The sequence below is a fragment of the Camelus bactrianus genome, chromosome 4 (genome assembly GCF_048773025.1).
Source record: "Camelus bactrianus isolate YW-2024 breed Bactrian camel chromosome 4, ASM4877302v1, whole genome shotgun sequence".
Classification (NCBI taxonomy): Eukaryota; Metazoa; Chordata; class Mammalia; order Artiodactyla; family Camelidae; genus Camelus; species Camelus bactrianus.
In genome coordinates, this window is record NC_133542.1 from 46,707,693 (window position 1) to 46,728,609 (window position 20,917).

Genomic DNA, 20,917 nt, shown 5'->3' on the forward strand with positions numbered 1-20,917 from the left:
TACATCCCCCAAACTAGTCATTGTTTTATAGTCAATAGTTATTTAAATTATTCTTTGTGTATCAATTATTTGGGTACCATTGCTTCTTAAACCCCATTCCTTCCTTTCGTATTTCATATCCTTCTCATAGGCAGCATGTAGTTGGAGCTCATGTTGTTATTTTTTTCAGGTACTCTAACAGTCTCTGTCTTTCAGTGGGTAAACTTAGACCATTAACATCTAAAGCAATTATTGATGTAGTTGTATAAATATCTACTATGTTTGTAACTGTTTTCTATTTGTTGAACTTGTTCCTCATTTTTTCCCTGCTCCTTTTTTTTTCCTTCTCTGGGTTTAATTAAATATGTCATATGATTCCCTTTTATCTGCTTAGCACTACTGAACTGCATACACTTAAATATGGTTAAGAGGGTAATTTTTACATTATGTGTTTTTAATCACAATTTTAAAAAAAAATTTAGTCAAAAAAAGTTTTAGCAGTTGCCCTAGAGTTTTCAATATACATTTATAACTAATCCAAATTCATCTTCAGATAATATTATACTTCTTCAATTGTAGTACAGGTACCTTCTAACAGCGTATTCCCAAATCCGCCTTCCTGTCCCTTGTGACAGTACTGTCATTCATTTCACTTAACCATATGTTATAACCATGTGGATACATTGTTAAAATTTTTACTTAAAAAAACCCAGTTACCTTTTAGATTAAGAATAGGAAAAATCAAAGAATTTATTTTACCTTCATTTATTCCTTCTCTGACTCCCCTCCCTTCCTTTTGTAGATCTGAGTTTCTGACCTATTTTTCTTCTCCCTAAAGAATTATTATTTTTTTTTTTAACATTTCTCACATGACAGAGCTGCTGTTCATGAATTCACTCCATTTTCTTTTGACTGAGAAAGTCTTTATTTTTCCTTCACTTTGGGGATATAATTTCTCAATATACAGAGTTCTAGGTTGATGGGTTTTTTTCTTTCAACGCTTTAAATATTTCACTCCACCCTCTTTCGTTTACATGGTTTCCGACATGAAATCCACTGTGATTCTTACCCTTATTCCTCTTTAAGTAAGGGGGTTTATCCCACTCTGGCTTCTTTCAAGATTTTCTGTCTTAGGTTTTCCAGTGTTTGAATATGATATGTGTAGGTATAGATATTTTGATACATCTACTGCCTGGCATTTTCTGAGTTCCCCACATCTGTGGTTTGATTACCTGCCGTTAATTTTGGAAAGTTCTTGGCCATTACTACTTCAAATATTTCTTCTTCATTCTCTCTTCTCCCTTTGGTATTCCAATTATGCATATATTATTCCTCTCAAAATTATCCCATCTTTCTTGGATTGTGTCCCGTTCTGGCTTTTGATTGGTGTCTTTGCTTTTTGATTTTTTTTTTCTCTTGCATTTCAGTTTGGGACATTTCTATTCACATATCTTCAAGTTCACTGACTCTACATGGCTGTGTCCAGGCTACTGATGAATCCATCAAAGGCATTCTTTGTTTGTTAATGTATTTTCTTTTTATTCCTAGCATTTCTTTTTAGTCTTAGAGTTTCCATCTCTCTGTTTACATTGCCCACCTGTTCATTCACGCTGTCTACTTTTTCCATTGGAGCCCTTCACATATCAATCATATTTATTTTAAATTCCCCATCTAATAATTCTGTGTCACAGCTAAGTCTGGTTCCGATGCTTACTTTGTCTCTTCAGACTGTGTTTTTTCTTGCCTAACTTTTTGTCAAAAGCTGGAAACAATGTATTTGGTACAGAAAATGAGGAAAATAGGCCTTTAGTATGAGGTTTTACATTAATCTGGCATATCTCAGCTGTGACTATATTCTGCTTCCAGATTTTGCAGTAGTTATTTGCCCTGCAACCTTAATTCTCTGATGGGTCAAGAACAGTTGTTAATCTTCAGTTTTCTCAACTTTATTTCTTGTTACAGATATGGAAGTGATGACTCCCAAGCCATTTATACATCAGAGATAAAACTGTAAGTCTCTCATATCCTTCTTACTGAAGTACATTTGTTAGCAGTTCAGCAAGGTGGTGTGCATGGTAAAGTTTCTCTGTCTTTGTCTAAAAATGTTTTTATTTGCCTTCACTATTAAATGATCACTTGTCTGAGGACAGGTCAGTTGTTATTATCTCTTAACACTTTTTCTATTGTCTTCTGACGCCTGTTGATGCTTTAAAAAGTGTCCTGTCAATCTAAAAGTTATACTTTCTCTCTGGTTGCTTTTAATTTTCTTTGTCTCTGATGTTCTTCAGTTTCACTGTAGTTTTGCCTAGGTGTGTATTTATTTTTATTTACCTTGCATGTCATTTAGTATGCTTCCTCAACCTAATGACACATGTCTTGCAACAGTTCTGTTCTATAAATTCCTTAGCCATTATTTCTTCAAATGTTGCCTCACCTCTACCTTTTCTATTTATTTTTCCAGAGCAACTATTAGATGTATATTGGACCTTCTCATGAAATATTGTTTTATCTCTTACTCTCTTTTTCATATTTCCCAACTCTTTAGATTTCTGTGCTGCATTCTTGACAACTTCCTCAGCTCTGTCTCCCAAATCACTAATTTTCTATTCAGCTGTATCTTACCTGGTATTTAGCCATCAGCTGAATTTTAAATTTTGATGACTAAAATATTTATTCCTAGAGAATTTATTTGATTATTTTCCTAACCTGCTTATTCTTTTTTCACAGTGTTTTATTCTTTTGTGGTGTTTCTAGTCCGTTTTTCTCCTCTCAAGTCATTTTATAGTCTCTTTCAGATTGTGTGTTATTTTAGGTTCTTGGAGTACTAATATCTCCTGACTTGCCTTGTTTCCTTGTTTGTTTTGCAATTTTAAAATTGTGAGCTCATCTTCAGCAGTTGGCGTTTACTCTGTAGGCATGTTGTACATCATGGACTGTAGAAAGATCCAGATGAGAGCTTTTCATGCACTTTTGCTCGGCATCTCAAGAATTTCACTTATATGAGCCCAGTTTTTATATTAATTTCTCTTCTTGGGTTTCCTGTGAATAATATAAAGTGAGATACCACACCTGTATGTGGTGCAGTTGGATATCAATTTTTTATGGGAAACTTTTGCTCTCCTCTCCATGCAGAATCAAGTTTCCTTGTGACTTTCCTCAGACTATAGGTGAAACTGGCCTAGTGCTCATTTCATGGAAAGTGAGGTCCTTCCAGGTTTTAATTTTTTGCAGGATTTTCAGTTCCAACTCCCATATCACATAAGTCTGAGACCATACCTTCTGTCTTAACATCAGCATCGAAATTCCAGCCCCTGTTCACTAGGAACTATATCCAGGACCAGTACCCTGGGCCACTGGGACATTAGCTTCTGCACATTGAGTTCTGGCCCTGAGCGTCTTCTAAATTTCCAGCTCCTGAGTATTTCCTTTTATTTAAACCTCAGATATATATAAGAATTAATTTATTGTTATATTTGAGCAATATTTCTATTGTTTGAGATGGGAGGGAAGTCTGCAATAGCTAAGACCTTGTTATCAGAACCAGATATCTATGTCCTTTTTAAAAAATTTATTTTGTAATTTATAAAATAATAAATGTTTGCATTTTTAAAAAGAACTTTGTGAATAGCCAAATTCCTTAAACCAAACTTGCCGCACACTCTCAAAACAAGCTTGTAGGACTGGAATTACCTTTCTTTGGTCTTTCTTGCCTTTCTTTATTGCAAATATTGGTTGGCATCGTTTAGGGGGGAATATTTCTACCCAAACGTCAATTTTCACACAGTACCTTTGGCTGCATATAGTGCTGTTACTTTATGCCACACAGCACAGCACAGGTGGTCAATGTCACTGACATGGCAAATCTGTAAAAATTTCTTGGATGAATGAATGAATAAATGAATCAAAGAATATCCCAGCAAGGTGCAGGCAGCTCTTTGACAATTCACTTGTAATCTTTAAACCCCACGTACACAGAATTTGCCTGTCATCTAGAAGGATGGAACAGACAGGAAGAAAAAATGTAAACAACCCAAAATAAAAACAAGAGATAGATTCCCAGTTTGTTTTATCTCTCAGAGAATGTTAGAGCTGGAATAAATCTTAAGGATGACCCAGTCTAACCCCTCACTCCAAATGCAGAAACCATGACCCCAAGAGAAGTGACTAGCCTAAGAGTCCAGGGGTCTATCCCGTGCTTTTACACTATGGCAACTTGCTCAGTGTTCCCTCAAACATTCCCCGGTCTTGTAAAACAGGCACGATTTTTCTTGGGAAGCTATCCCTCTGCTTGATCCACAGGAAGACAAAGTATACTCAGAATTCTCAGGTGTTAAGAAAATATTTTTAAAGATGTTTACAAAAAAAAATAGTGATCCTCAGGCAAGATTCTAGGTAGTAGAGCAAATGAAGAAAGCTGAGATTCTATAGGAATCCTAACCCTAACCCTAACCCTAACCCTAACCCTAACCCTAACCCTAGGGTCACTCAGGGATGATGACAGTAGCAGGATAAGGGACAGTATGGCTGGTGTAGAGGCACCCAGTACCTCTGGAGACCTAGAGAGCAAGAATTCCAGCATGATAACTTGTCATTATCTCATTTCAAGGGCAAGATGATAGCCAAGTTAAATCTTGCTTAAGCATCTCAGTGTTCAGGAAGAGGGTTCTAGTCCCTCTCATGCTGGGAAGAACTGGGCAGAGAACTCTTGCCCTTCTCCTGCCACTCTCTCCATCCTCCTGTAGCTCCTTTCATGGGAGGAGTCACTCATCTGACTGGTCAAAGCCCAGGACATTCAATAGACCATGTTCACCAGTGGGCGTATCATTGTGCCTTGAGGTCAGAAGCCTTCCTCTGACTCATCAGGCTACCAGGTATCAACTAGATCAGATCACACCTGCTCCCATAGAAAACGCAGCCATGCCCTCTCTCCATTCCATCTTCACCATCTGCAGCTGTGTGGGTAAACCATATGTTTCTCTAAGCTCTAAAACAAATGACCTTCTCTCCTTCACCATTCCCCAAGACCCTGCACCAAGCCCTCTTCAGAGAAGTCAAATGCAAACTACTAACTCTGCGCATCAAGAGCTGAGTTGATGGAGTAGAGTTGATGGTGAGGTACATGCCTGTAGATCGAACCTTCTCCAAATGGGGAGGACATTTTCCCAGGGGTACCCTTGGGCAGTAGGAGGTCCCAAAGCCCCAAGGTAGTAGTACGTCATCCTGGAGCATCGAATTAGAGAATCTAGGAATGGCTGCCCCAGAGCACCTTGGGATTTTTCTTAGTTTAAGCTGGGCTATTAGAAAGGCTGCATTCTTGAGCTATGTGGTCACAGCAGCCCTGTCTCTGCAGAAATGCACCAATTAGCATGTGGATACTGTTGGGGGCTGTGCCCATCACTTCTACAGGGCCCCCCAGTGGACACTCACGTGACAGTTTTCTTTCCACTCTAAGTATAAGAAAAAACATCGCTTCCTTTGGGGAATTGGCCTATTTTCCCCTGGTGGACGATGAGAAGCACACAACTGACTGTGTTTCCCATTTTGCTTTGACCGTCAGGAAGCTCACAGTCAAATCTGAGTTCAAGTCTAGTAACTCTGGGGGCCTGCCTGGAGATATATATATGTGTGTTTGGTGTGGGAGGTGGGGGTGGGGGATAGTGGAGGAGGAAGGGGAGAAACAGTGTTATAATGTGGACACAATTCTGGGGCAAAGCCATGCACTGGAGAGAAGGCCAGCCCCAGACAGGGCAGGCAACCATTTCCAGGGGTACAGCGAACAATTTGCACCTTGGCAATAACCTCTCAACACTCCAAGTCTCCTCACAGCAGCCAGAATAATCTAATCTGTATTGGATTGGAGCTTGATAGTCCCCGGTTTAAAATCTTACAGAGGCTTCTTGCTCTCAAGATAAAACTCAAGGCCCCAGGCCTGGTCCACAAGCCCCTCACAGCCAGCCCCTACCACCTCACTAACTGTACCACACACCCCTTTCTGCCTCCCATGCCTTTTTGGTTACTGGACCAAAGTCTTTCCAGCTTCAGGCCTTCGTGCAGGCTGTTCCCTCTGCCTGGGACACTGTTCCCACCACCCTTCCCTTCTTGAGCTCAAAGGTGCCATCCTCAGATAGACATTCCCGACCTCCCATCTAAATGAGGTCACACTCTTCACTCTCAGCACACCCTGGATCTGTGTCCTTACGGCACCCATCACACTCTGTAATGATTGGTAATGATACACTGTTTTTACTGGCATAATTATTTTGTTAAAATCTGTCTCTGTTGCTATTGGGCAAATTCTGGGAATCGCATGTCTTTGTTACTGCTGTGTCCCCAGCACTTAGCACAGTACTCGGCACAGAGTAGGTGCTCCATATGTATTTGCTAAAATCAATCAATCAATCAATCAGGAGGTATCTCCCTCATGCAGAATTCAGGGAGCTGACTCCAGAGGACTGGCTACACCCACAAAAAGCAGGGAGCAGAGAATGTGGCAGTCAATCATTTTCAGAATGTTACTGAATCTCCCTCTGCCTCAGTTTTCTCATCTGCTGTGGGAAGATTACACCACATATACTCTACCTCATAGGGTCACTGTGAGCTAGGGTGTCATGTGAGAGGTTGTTGGGGCTTTTTAATTAGTAAATTCTTCATCTTCAATTATGCATCACACTTTACCAGCCCCCCTGCAAGCTGTGGCACGTGTCGGCAGGACATGGGTCTCTCTGCTCCTCCTCTCCACCCTCTACCCCCTTGAGGCCTGTTCCTGAACTCCCGGGCAGAAGATGCCTGGAACTGCGTGTGAGCAGTGAGGCCAGCAGCAACCACTGGTATCCAGACTTCTGGCCCTGGTGTCTTCACCAGAAACCCCACCTCTGTTCTGTGCACTAGAGGAGCTACACTCATCATTGGCCTCCCAGGACCTTACAGCCTCCAGCCCTCTGATGCTCAGAACAATGGCTCCTGTGATCCAGGCTCTGCCTACCCTAGTGAAGGTCCCTGGGAGGAAACTGCCCTTCAGTGACCCCGCCATGCTGTAGCATAAATGCTCTTCTCCTTTTGCTGCCTCCCCTACTGCTCCGCCTCTTCCCACCAGACCTTCTCACTCTCCTTAGCTTAGAATCATTCTTCCTGATTGGAAGGACCTTGACTTTTAGCTAATCAAGACCTCAATGGATTCTTGAACTTCTACTACAGCATATATAAAAAAGGAGAGATTTTCCTTATATGCCTCCAGTGACAGGGAGCTCACTACTTCACAAGGAGGTCTACTCAACTATCAGAGAGCTTGAGCTATTAGAAAGTTCTCTTAGCCTGTCTCTTCCCCTGCTCACACCTCCAAGTCTTCCCTTCTTTAGACCAGACAGTCCCATTTCTCCAGTCATCCTTCCTAGAAAAGAATTTTAATCACCTCTTCTGAACAAACTCTGCTTTGTCTGCAGTGGCGGAGCCCAGCCTTGAGCACAGCCCTGAAAGGGGAGGGGCTGGGTGAGAGGAGCAGAACCAGCTCACAACAGAAGAGGACACTCAATGTCCCTGACTTCACTTCTTACCTCCAGAGACCACGCTGGTCTGTGGGGCAGCCCAGCACTTCTCAATTCATGCTCACCTCCCAGGGTGAGGAGACTGGACCCCCAGGTTGTGTCTCCAGGACATTGCCCACCTGGAAGAATTGGTGGGCAGCCTGATGGTGCTTCAGCTGTGGGTAACCTAGTGGCCATCAGCCTGGACTCTGGAGCTGGGGATGTGGCTTCTGACTTGGCTCCATACTTACTGTGTTCCCATGGCTAAGTCATTGCACTGATCTCACCAAGCCTCAACCGTCTTGTCTGCACAATGGGGATAATAGGAGTTTTGTGACTTTGCAATGAGATGGGGCCGGGAGGGTTCTCCTCAGAACAGAGTCAGGCCCATGGTAAGCTATGAATACACAGTCACTACAACAATTACCACGGTAATGAGTAGAACCCAGTGCATTGATGAGCTCAAACAAGATGCAAGTCATTGTAAGCTAAGTGGGTCAGCGAAGGCCTCCCAGGTCAGGCAGGACTCCTGCTGGGCCAGGACAGCATTGATTTAGAAATAGACTGAAAAAATCTTCCATGCAGGGAAACTGTGAGGAGTTTGGAGTGAGAACAACAACATTAAGAAAGTAATAAGAACCGCAGTCCCTGCCACCCTGCATGCTCAGAGCATCCCTGGGGTTCCCCCGCATACACATACACACACACACACACACACACACGGACTGTTCATGGCCTCAGACAGCAAGAGCCCAGCTCATGTGGGGCAGTGAGGGGTCAGGCCTGGCTGCATCCAGGGCATCCTGTAGGCACACAGTGGGCCATAGGGGAGGTGAAGGGTCATGATGAAGATGAAGAGCAGGGACTGGGGTTCTGAAGTGGGAAATCACGAGGAACTATTACATGAGGATGAACTTCAGGAAGAAAGCTCCAGCAGTGAGTGGCAGCAGGGACAGGGCAGGAGGCAGGAGTCCCCCTGAAAGCTGCTTCCAGGTGAGCAGACTAGTCCAGGTCACAGACTCAGGGCTCTTCAGGGCAAACTGTCCCCAAAACAAAACAGAACCTCCTTACCTCCACATTCCAGCCCTCTAGGGTTTAGGTCCTTCTGGTTTTTCCAGCCCCAGTGTCCCTGACTTTCTTTCACTCAGACCATATTCCAACCGCCTAGACCAGCCTACAGTTAGTTCCCTGCCATACTTGCATCCCTCCACACCTTTGCCCACACTGTTCCTTCTGCCCCGAATGCCCTCTCCAGCCAACTCTCTACTATCTCCACAGAGCTGGATCCTGCCCATCCCTCAAGGCACAGCACCAATGACACCTCCTCCAGGAAGCCTTCCTTCATTCTCAGCCTGGCACAGCTGTCTCCTCACCCTCTTCTCTCCCTACTTGCTCTCCACCTGGAGCTCCCTGAAGAAAGGAAGTGCATCCAGCACCTTATCTTTTTCCCTCATAGCCTACAGCCCTTTTTCTAACTCAGAGTGTTCAGGCCATCCCTGATGACAAAGTTCAGTCATGCTCAGAAACACAAACCAGCCCCGTTCCAGGAAGAAGACGCCCACGGGAGTAGGCAATGCTTAGTCCCAGGCCCACCAGTCTGGAGAAATACCACCAATCAGAGGGTAAAGCGGCTCCTGAGAGCAGGAGGCATTTCTGGTGGCTTCTCTGTTAGACAACGGACAGGCCTTCTCCCGGTTTAACCCCCATGACCTTTGAACTTCCTGGGAGGTCAGCAGCACGTCCCCCTTCCCCAGCTGTCTTTCTGCTTCTGGCCCGATGGGAGGGAGGGCCCTGGGCCCGTTCCATTTTGCGCCCGTATTGATCTGTTGGCAGCAATGGGCTGGATAATTAGCCAGGAATTAGGGTTTCTATTACAGCCAGGAGGCTGCTCCAGCTGATTTATCACCTGAATAATTTACTGTGATTGAAAGGAAATTAAAATGAACTCCATTTGACAACTGTGAGCTTTTATGGGCTTTAGTGAAGGCTCAAAAGCCAGATTAATAGCCTGGTGTTGGTTAATAGTCTGCCGAGAGTAAATACGGCAGGCTGTGCGCGGTGGCGGCCTTCCTGCCTCGGCCAGAGGAGGGACCAGCTCCCACCAGGAGCGTGGCGTCCACTACAGTGTCAATGCGAGTTTTACTGAAACAGATTTCACTGTTGGAAAGACACCCGCACTCACACCACCCACTGTTGTTTCTTTTTTTTTCCTTTTCTCCTCCAAGGTGATTTTTACTTACTTCACATGTAGATAAAAACAGAATTGCTTTTTCAATAACCATTTTGAGAAGGAAGTGTTTCATTGTCCCAGGAGTGCCTGTACATTAACCCCTTCTATCCAGGGACAAGGGTTTACTAAGTTCCCATATAAAAGGGAGAAGCCTGGGTCCATCCCACTGGGGCAGATCTTGGTGGGAAAAGCAGCCAGGTGGGCTCTGAGCTTGTGAAAGTGACAAGCGGGACCCCAACCTCACCCTAAAGAGATAGAGGTTCTTCCCATGGGAGGTTGGGCAGGATGATTAAGAAGGACTTGACCACTCGAGCCTATGGCAAGACTCTGAGGGCTCTGGAATGACTGGCAGACTCTGGTTGCCAAAGGCTAGTTCTGAAAACCAGCCAGTCAGAAATCTGGCTCCTAGAATTGTTCGGGGACATGGAGACCCGTGTAACCATCTTGCATAAGATGAACAAAAGATCCTGAAGTCGGATTCCAGCTCTACAGAAGCCTTTTGGCCCTGAAAGTGGGGTGAAATGACTAAAAAAAAAAGTCCCAATCTGTAAAATGGGGCTCACAAATCTTGCCCAGCCTGCATAGCAGATATTTACATGGAGACTCTGAAGAGAGGATGGATGGGAAAGAGCTCTGAAAACTGCAAAGGATCACGTGCAGGGGAGGATCACTGCTGCTGTTGTTAGGCTGTGTCATCAAAATCACAATTACTACCACCCCAGGTATGGAAACAGGTCCAGAGAAAAAGCGACTTGCCCAGCAGAGCAGAAGCTGGACTCAAGTCGAACTCCCCCAATTCCAAGGCCAGTAAATGTTCATTCTTCCCCACAAGCTGCCACTAGACCTTGGAGACCAGATATGCTCACAAATGGCAGAAGTGCCGGCCCCTTCCTGGCACCACTGCCATGCATTCTGGGGCTCACAAGGCAAGGCCTCCAAGGGCACGAGGGGCACGAGGAACCTGTACCCTTGATGCGCGTCCTTTCCCAGCCTGCGGGCCCTTGCTTGGCCGTCATTTGTCCAAAGTGATTGGGAATGGGGAGCTAGGGTATGTCATTCATAGTCCAGTGCCTGTGTGTGTGCCTGGCAGCCCCACGGCCTCACCTCCCATCTCTCCTCATTACGGCCCATTACGGGGAGGTGAAGCAGATTAACCAGAAAGCACTGAGTCAGTCATTATCCCACCAGAAGGCCCCGCCTCAGAGCCCACACAGTCAGAGACAGGCCCGCAGTGTGTCCGCGTCATCCTGAAGGACACGGCACAGCCAGACTGCTGCAAACGGAGCCCTCACAGAGTCTGTAAGTCAGGTCTCTCCCCCGAGACCCATCTTCCCATGGGCCTCTCGACCTGTCCCCCAACGTCTCCTCCTCCATGACATCCTCCCTGATGCTCCTAGCTGAGGCGATGTCTCCATTCATCAGGGCCCACAGACCCTTACCCAACATCATATTGCCCCTTTGAGGCTGTGGGCTGAGCTGGTGTCTGATTCATCCCATCCTCCCTCCCCTGGGTGCAGGCACTGTGCCAGACTCACAGCCACTGTGCAAGAAATAAGCATAAATAAGCATATGAGCATCTGAGCAGGTAACTAAATGGACAGGTGGATGGACTCCTCCCGAGTATGCAGCCCTACGGTCTTCCCAGTTTCCCAGGGCGTTCCGAGCTGAATGAACTATGATTAGGTTCTGAGTTTCCGTGAGAATCACGTGAAACAGAGGGAAATACAGTCCCTGACAATGAATGTCTGAATTAAGTGGATAAAGGCTTAATAGAAACGCCAGATTTTTTTTGTGCAGAGGCCTTGCCCTCACTCAATGAGTGACCTCAGACAAACCCTGTTCCCTCTCTGGGGCTCTAAAAAATGAGGGGATTGATAGCTTGCCTCTGTAGTCCCTGCTGGCTCTAAAATTATGTGATCTTGTTAAAGGTTAGAAGATAACTTTTCTCCCAGGTTCTGGAGGGAAAGATTGGTCTCATCCAAGGAAGTTTCCAGGTCGAGTCCCTTTTCTTTCTCCTCCTATGTCAGATGGAATGTGGCTTCAGCCACTTTTCCGAAGGGCTTTGAGCAGTGAGAGAAGCTGTCTGCGATGGAAACAGCCTCTTCTCCCTAAAGCGCAGGACCTAGCTTGTGTGAGGTCAGCTCTGGCCAGCACATATGACTGATGTCATTCCCAGAGGAGGCGTCACTCAACTTGTAGGAAAAAAGACCGAAATTTTGAGCATAGTCTACAAGAGCAGGCCCAGATCCCCAGCATCAGCCCCCGGCCTTCCCCAGCCCGTTCCCCAAAGCCCAGCCACACTTTCTTTCCTTTCCTTACTCCTGCAACGCTCCCTCTCACCTCAGGGCCTTTGCACTCACTATTCCATATGCCAGGCATATTCTCCCCACCACATCCCTTCAGGGCTCAGCACAAGTGTTCTTCCCCCAGAAGGCCCCTGTGGCTTCCAGGCTGGCTCAGCACCTGCTTTGTGCCTTCAGAGAACCTCCGACATCCCCTCCTCGGCACCCAGTACATCTATAATCCATGACCCTTCAAGTAATCCTTCTTTATTGTGATTCTTCCACACCTCAGTAGGCTCCCTGAGGGCAGGTCCAAGCCTGTCTTTTTCATATACCTAGTGCCTGGCTCCATGCTTTGTACATAGTCAACATTCACTAGCGCTTGTTAAGTAACTACACGACTTGCTGGGTGGCCTGAGGCAAGTCTCTGTGCCTCTCTGGGCCTGAGTTTCCCCATCCAAAAACAAAGTGGCTAGAAGGTCTGTGAGAGCCCGCACGGGAGCTGCACAGAGACAACCAGACTGTCATAGGATGGTGGCCCCCGAGGCCTCGCTCACTCCTCCCCACCCGCGGTCCCTGCCAGCACCTTTTCTCTCCCTGGGAGCCTGTGGAGGCAGCCTATGTTGTTCTGAGTGGCTTTTTGGGAAAACTTGAGAAGCATCATCTAATTAGCATGTAGAGGAAGCTCAGTGAGGCCAGTCCTCACCACCAGGACCAGCTGGCAAGTGCTGGGGAAAATCATTGCTCATGGGCCCCTCTGACTCTCCCACCAGATGGGAGCTCTCAGCAGGCAGGAGCCCAGCCTGAGCTGCCCATGCCTGCGAGGTGTCCAGCCCAGGGCCTGTCACAGAGGGGGCACCAGGAAACCGTCTCCTGAATTAAATCCGGTACTTTGGGGACCCTGTCCAGGCCCTGAGAGCCTCTCATTGGGCAGAGCCTTTCTGGTCCCATCTCCGCAGCCATACGCAGTGACTGCGACTCGGCCCAGGTTAGAGCAGGGGGCTGCGCAGCAAGGGGCCGTCCTGCTTTCTTCCCTCTCTTACAAATGACCCCAGCTGGGAGTTTGTCCAGTGAGACACTTCATTTCCAGATTCCTGGATTCAGTTCTAAAAGCATGACAGGAAAATGTGACAAGAGGGCTGACAGTGGGACACATCATTGCCCTTATACCATGGTTTATGACCAGACGATGCTTATGTATTTCCACCTGCACCCTGACTGACAGGATAATGACCCAAGACCACCTCAAGTGGCCCAGAAGATCATTACCTCACCGTGTGTGAAGACCCCAGGGAAAGGACACCATCACTCCGCAGTGCCACAGCAGCGAGACGCGCCACAAGCCCCACCGGCCGGAGAGACAGAGGCACCAGGCAAGAAGTCACAGGAGCCCCAGACATGTCCTCCGGACCTCAGTGGGATGCTGCCACTGGCTGGGTTTGGGCGAGAATGAGTAGAACCTGGCGCTGTCACCCACATCCCACCGATGCCTTCTACAGGGGTGACCCAGGCCTGCATGCGAGTGGTGGGTGTTGGGGCAGCAAGACTCGGGGCATACCTGCTCAGGCTTGATGGGCTCCGCGGTGGTGAAGATTTCCGAGTAGTGCTGCCTCTCAAACACACGGTCCAGCACCTCCAGCTGCTGCTGCGTGAACAGGTCTCCCCGCATCTGCTTCCGGAGGAAATCTCTGCCCGGCAGTGAGTGACCGTTTGGCACAGGAGACTCCTGAATACCTTTGATGAGCATGAGAGAGGAGGGGTGAGTGCAGGCTACGCAAGCCGCTGAGGAAAGACATGTCAGACCCTGGATTAGGAAGAGGGTGTGAGAGACCCCAAAGCTCAGCTCCTTGCCTGAGAGACAGGAAACAGGGGCTCAGACGATGGGGTGGGTCTTTGGCCAAGGTCAGCCTGCAGGTTAGCGCACAGCCAGCCTCTCACAGCCACGTGCCAGGCACAGCATGAAGCCTGCATCATCACATCTAATCTGCACAATGAACCCAATGTAGATGGTGTTAGTTCCCCCACTCTGCAGATGAGAAAATCAAGGCCTAAAGAGATTAAGTGATTTGCCTGAGGAATGGAGCTCAGGTGGACTCAGAGGCTTAATCACCAGGTGCCACTGCCTCTCCTGCACTGAAGATCCCCTTGGAAGTACAGTTTTGTCCCAGAGCTGATGTCCTTACCTGGGACATTTGCCACCACATCATGTGACCAGCCAATAAAACACTGTGTTAGGAAAGCTATAGGGAAACAGATGCTCTCATGCAATTCTGGCAGGGGTCTACTGGTCACACACCTGTGACGGACAATTTGATAAAATCTATCAAGATCACAAATGCAAGTTCCTTTTGATAGAGCACCTCTGGGAATTTATTTTATAGCCAGACTTACACATGTTGGAAGTGATATGTGTACAAGATTCTAGTAGCCAAAGACTGGAAACAATCCAAGAGTTTTTTTGTAGGAGCTGGTCAAATGAGTTATGATACACTCACACGGCGGAATACTGTGCAGCAGCAAAAAGGGAAGAGGACTCCCTCTGAGTTGATATGGAAAGATCTTCAAGACACATTGCTAAATGAAAAGCAGTAAACAAGGTATAGCCCAGTGTGTATAATATACAACAGTTTGTGTAAAAAAGGAAGAAAATAAGACTTCATATGCATTGTATGTGTGTGTATGTACATACATAAAACTCTGGGAAGCAACACAAAAAATATTTAGAGTGGTTACCCATTTAGGGAGTTAGGAACTAAGTGGATGGAGGCAAAAGAGGAGGGAGACTTTTCATAGCATGCTTCTTTTCTTTTGCTTTGTTTTGTTGTAGAACTTTAAATGTGTTGCCTATCCAAAAATGTAAATTACCAAGAAAGTACAGGATTAAATTCTCCATGGGTTCTGTACTGTTAGCTCTTCACACTGTAACAGTCTCTGGTGATGATGTCTACATTTAAAAGAAAATATTACAAATTATCAACTTAAAAAAAAGGAAATGTGTTGAAATATCTTTTGTGGGCATTGGGCTTGAACCATTCAAAATGGGAGGGCAAAAGTTTCCAGTGAGGAAATGGCCTCGGGGCCATCATTCCCCAAGGCCACCTGGGATCGAGCTGCTCCTGCAGGGCTGCCCAGAGACACGGCTGGACCCCAGGGCCAGAGGTCAGGCTCTGCCTTTGCCATGGGAAGCCCTGGGAGGGAACCAGCATGTGTCAGGTCTCTCCCCAGCAGATGCCCTTACACAGGCCTTGCCCAGTCCTCCCTCCCACCCCCAACCCTACCAGCCCACTGCTGCCCTAGACTTCGTCCGTCATGTCAAAACCTCACCCACGTGAGGAAGGAAGCCAAACCAAGGAGCTTGAAGCAGTGGGACACTGTGTCACTGAGATACTGCCCCAGGTGGGTGCTTCCCCAACTGTCCTATCTGGGGACAATGGCAATACAGGGTCTAACATTTGAACAAAGACACCAGCTTTGGTTGTTCACATGACTGCTGGCCTTTAAGAGTTCCCCATGGAGTCTGATAGCTCAGAGAGCTCCAGCATCCTCTACACCAAGGGCCTTCAGAGGTGGCTCATGAGGCCCCTGAGAAAGTGGATCCCAGATCAATTTTGATCCAAGAGGACACCTAAGCTGGGCAGCGGACTGAATGACCAGACACCCAAACATGTGGGGCCAAGGAGGAAGCAGGTCACTCTAACTGTTGGCCTCCAGCCTGAAACCTGGGGCCTCCTCTGGAAGCCTGTGACTCTGACCCTCCACAAGACGGCTCCCTGCTCCTGCCTATGGGACATCATCCTTAGAGCCCCATCTTCTGTCATCCCTGTCCCCAGGGGGATCATTCGCACAAGGGAACCAAGACGAGCAGGATGTGGGGGCTCATTGCCCAGTCTGTGTCTGCCCAGCAGTGTTCTCCCACTGGCTGGCATCTACCAAATGTCCCTTGTGTGCACAGGTACATACACACACACACACACACACACACACACACACACACACACACACACACACGGGAAGAGGGCTCAGCCGGCTCCTCTTCAGCTATTGCTCTAGCCAGTCATCCTGGCCCCAGTCACTCCTGCCAAAGCTTGATCTTGGCCTGGGTCCCCAGTGCTCCCACCAAGTTTCTCCCTGTCGGAGAGAAAATGTTCACTTACACGGAACTTCTCCCTGTCTACCAACTTCACTTGTACTCCACAGTCCCCATCCTACCAGCCAGGCCCCAAACTCCTAACAAAGGCTCCTTCCTGTCTGCCAGCTCCTGACAACTCCTGCCAAGGCCTCACCCTGCTGAGCCCAGGTGGGCAGTGCCCACTTCTCCCCACCACTCGGGCTGCCCCAGCAGACATGTCCCATCTCTGCCTCTGTGGGGACTCTCCCCGGCAGCCAGGCAGTCTTTCTGCAGATGTCCTCTCCCATGGGATTCACAGGCTGGGCTCTGTACACATCTCAGAGCTCTGGAAAGGCAGTGCTTTACCTCCACCGAGGAAGCTCAGACAGGGTGGCTCGGCTGAGGGTTCCTGTGGGCAAGGTCATCATCTGGTCACCGAGTAGGGCCTGGCACAGAGTTAAGGCCCAGAAGGCATGCCAACTCAAGTGCACGCACTGGGGGTCCTTGGAGGCTCAGCCCCCAGGACACCACACACACTCCAGCACAGGCCTGCACTACATTTTCCAGGAAGAAGGCTCCCCACGTCCTGCTCTGGCTGTCTGAAAGTCACCCACAGCACTGTGGGATGAGCCCCGGGGGATGTCCAGGCTGTCTTAGTGACCTCTGAGTGGGGGTCTGCAAGGTGGGAAGAGCCACCTCTCTGGACACGCACCCCCACTGTGATCCCTCTTGCTGCTCCCACCCAACCAGCACCTCTACCTGCTTTCTCTCCTAGGGAGGGAGGTGACATCTGCCCTGCCACTTTGCATAGATGCCAAAAGTCTGTCATTTCCTTAAGAAGGCCTGGGGCACTCTGATCACTTATTCATTGAACAGATATTGACAAAGTGCTTACTCTGTGCCAGGTAATATTAAACAAACAAAAAACAGAGGATACAGTGATGATCCAAAATAGAAAGGCTAGCCCACCTTAGTCAAGTACTCATACAAATAGATATGAATACAAACTGTGATTAGTGCTAAGTAGGAAAAGTGTAAAAATATATTCATATGATCATGAGTAACGACCTCACGGGAAGGAGTCAGGGAAGTCTTCCAAAGGGGAATCTTGCTTGAACCGAGAGTAGAGGACAAGATGCAAGCAAGACCAAATGGCGGGTGGGGTGGAGAGGGTGTGCCAGGCAGAGGAGACACCCAGAGAGGAAGAGATGAAAGGAACAGAGGGAGTGGAGGAAAGAGACCCCCAGAGATACTGAAGAGGCAGGCAGGGGTCCCCCCAGGCAGCCACAGAGGCCACAAAATCCAGAGATAATCAGAGCCTCAGTGAGGAAGGAGTAGGGAGCCACAGGATAGGGCTGGGGAAACAATCACCCTCCACATTTTTCAGTCTTAGGGATTGAGCCACTAGTTCCTTTAGATCAGGCTGTGCTTTCTAAACCCTGCTCCCAATGTCTGGAAAGACTAGGAACTGGCAAGATGAATTTTGCATTTGTGGGCATTTGAAGGTGATGCCTGGAGTCAGCCTGTCTGCCAGAGGTGATCCACTGAGCCCATATGTAAGGTAAACCATTTCTCAGTGTCATATACCTTTGTGCCAGGACAAACACTAACCATGAGCATGCATGCTGCCTCCTCCAGGATGTCTTCCTTCATGCCCAAGTCATTTCTCCATCTGACCACTTTCCCCCTCATCTTAGGAGTCAAGCCCCAGGGCTCTTCACTCTCACACAGCACTATTAGCTATCTTGGGGGGAAACACCACAGTTAATTCATCTCTGTCAAGGAGACAATAATTTGCAGGATAAATGAACAAATTAGTAATACCACCTTCACTCCCTAGGTCTGGTCTGCAATTGTCACAATCCCTGCATCTGATCGCGTTCATTCATTCATTCTTCTCTCAACCATTCTGCTCTTACCTAGCAGGCGCTGGGCTAAAGCTGAGCACAAAGTAATGAACAAAAGCTGGACCAGCCCTGTCCTTACGGAGTGATGTCCAGTGGAAGAGGCAAACGTTAATTGAAAAATAATCAGACCAGTAAAGGTGCAAGGGCCAAACAAGACAAATGCTCTGACAAAAAGGCTCACGGTTCTCAGAGGCCAGGGACACAGCTGACCCGCCTCTGAGTGCCGCACACAGTGGGTGAGCACAAGCCAAACAAACCGATTACATGCAAAGAGAAAGCTACAAAAATGAACACCAGAAAATCACCCCTGCACAAGGACCGGTCTGAAACTCCAGGCCTCCAGAGGACACTTTCATGACGTTTTTTCATCCGCAAAGATGCTGTCTGACTTCATGGAGGAGTGTGGGCTCGGAGACAGGCTCCAGAAGCATTCGGACCCATTCTATTCCAGGGAGAAAAATCTGAACTCGCAATGTGAATGGTATGCTTAAATATGTGGACAGACATGGGCAAAAGTACAAAGGTATACAGGGGGCATGGTATCTTTAAATCTTTTTTTCTACTCCAAATCAAATAATATGTAATAGACCCAGTGCTGGGCTTAGTCAACCATGGCTCGTAGAATTAACATTCTGGAAGCTAGCTTCAGGGGAGCAAGGGGCAGGAAGCTCTGTCTCGGGGAGCAAAGAAATGCTGGCTTTAAATTTCAGGTTAAACCAATGTTATTCACAACCCGGCTTTGAAGCTAAAAGCTTTACACAATCGGGTCTGGTCACGCAAAGAGGGAGGAAGCAAAATAGCCTCAGATTCCCATCTGTCAAGAGAAAGCTGTCTCTTGTGTGTCTTCAAAGATCATAAACCCATTGCGTTTTCCTCAGAGCACAGCAGATTCAGGGATTTTGCATTTTTCTTCAAGGGTTCTGGTTTGTTTCTTTAAAAATCATCATGTACTTTATGTCTGCAGATGCTCACTAGGAGGAAAAAAAATAAAAACAAACAAGAATTTCCATAATTCCTTCTGGCATGGCCTTTGGCATGCAACCCCAGCTGGAAGTCCAGGAGCCTGGGGAAAGGAGGCAGGAGTCACCAGGTCAGCCTCCAGCCTTTCTCAGAGTCCCATTTCTCTACAAAGCCCAGCCCAAGACAGAGCCCTTCCACAGACTCCTTGATCCTCACAGTTGCTCCTCAGCATGGCAGGGCAGTGGCAGGGCCCAGTGGGAAAAGGGTTGGGAGCCAGCAGACCTGGGTTCTAGCCCCAGCTCTGCCCTTACTTGCTGTGTGAGTCCAGACAACTTTCTCTCCCTCTCTGGGCTTCAGGTTCCCCATCAATAAACTAAGGAGGCTGAGTCAGTCATTTCTAACCATTTCTTCTCCAAAATACACCTAGATTTTGTCTATTAAATAGTATTAAATGAGCATTAACCTATTTTTCCATTTTGGTTGCTCGTGCAGTCTTTGTAGGACTCAATATTCATTCCATTCCTAAATGACTGCTCGAGCCTACCCTAGGGGATCCCACTCTCTTTGCTAATACTTGGTTTAGTAATGGACATGGGAGGAGAGCGGTGCTGTTGGGGGAGGTTCTCCGAGGAAGTCAGAGACAGGAGAAATCTTTTTTTCTTCACTGGGCTACATTTACTTTTGATCTTTTTGAGATTGTGAAAGTAACTCCCAGATCCCACCATTATTGCTTTCATGCACTATCGCATGCCCCATCCTTACCCCAGGCCCTGAGGTCCTCTCCCAGTCTGCCCTGTAGCGCTCCAAGCAGACTGACTTCCAGCCAGTTAGCTGCTTCTGAACTCTGGCACCCACCATGCTCACAGCCTGCCTCCCCCAGTGAAGATGGAGACAGAGCCGGGTCTTGGCAGGTCATTTGCCACAGGAGTCTAGAGCCAAGGCAGCTGGGAGCATTGAACTGGTGTGATCTGGGACATTTCCAGCTTCGGTCAAGTGAGTCCAGAGAGTGTGGGGTTGGGTCTCCCCAGATGGCCACCGTAGCTAATTCTAAAAGCAACCCATAAAGCAGGGACCGATCATGCTAACTTGCAGCTTTAAGAAATTGTTTCAGATCCAAGGAAAGCTTGCTGAAGGCAGTAGTGGCTCCAGAATTTCTCCATAGGAGGAACTAGGCATGGGTTATAAAAGGGGGATGAGGGCGGGCAGGATACCTGTTCTAGGGATATGTTAGCCAAATGCCCTGCATGCAACCGAGAGAGCATCATCTGTCCCTAGCAAAGAATGAAGGGGTACTGACAGAGGATGGGTACACAGGCTTCTCCAAGCCCCCCAATCCCACACTGGATGGAGGACTGCTCCATGCCAGGCACTGAGCCAAATCATTTTCCCATCCTTAAATTTCATTGATCCTCAGAACATCTGGGTGAGATGCACATTGGGTTTTTTTTTTAATATTTTATTTTACTGTTTGTTTGTTTGGGAGAGGAGGTAAGTAGGATTATTTATTTACTTATTGATTTTAATGGAGTTACTGAGGATGGAACCCAGGACCTCGTGCATACTAAGCATGCACTCTATCACTGAGCTATACCCTCTCCTCTGAGGTGCATATTCTTACCCCATTTTACAGATGAGAAAACTGAGACTCAGAGAGGTTGAGTAACTTGAGGTCACTCAGCTGGGATTTGCACCTTGGTCTCTTATCTGCAGATGCAGTACTCTCTCCATTTCCCTTTATTCCTCAGGTCAGCCACTAAGACCAGAGCCCTTATGATGGTAAGCAGGACCATCTCGAGGGCTTTTATAAGGATTAAATGAGATAATCTCTGTGACACACTTAGCACAAAGTTAGTGTCCAAATAACAGCAGCTGCTGTCATCATCATTTTCACCAGGAAAACCCTTCCAAGGCTTTGCCAGGACAAAGCCCAA

General features: G+C 47.4%; 1 protein-coding gene across 3 annotated transcripts in view; it reads right to left on the reverse strand.

Moving 5' to 3' along the window:
• Positions 1 to 20,917, reverse strand: part of PAX5 (paired box 5) — a 182,522-nt gene that overhangs the window by 106,490 nt on the left and 55,115 nt on the right. For all 3 annotated transcript variants that reach the window (XM_045515200.2, XM_074361843.1, XM_010952880.3), the window contains exon 6: positions 13,570 to 13,745. In XM_045515200.2, the coding sequence (XP_045371156.1) occupies positions 13,570 to 13,745 (176 nt within the window). The remainder of the gene's footprint in view (positions 1 to 13,569; positions 13,746 to 20,917) is intronic.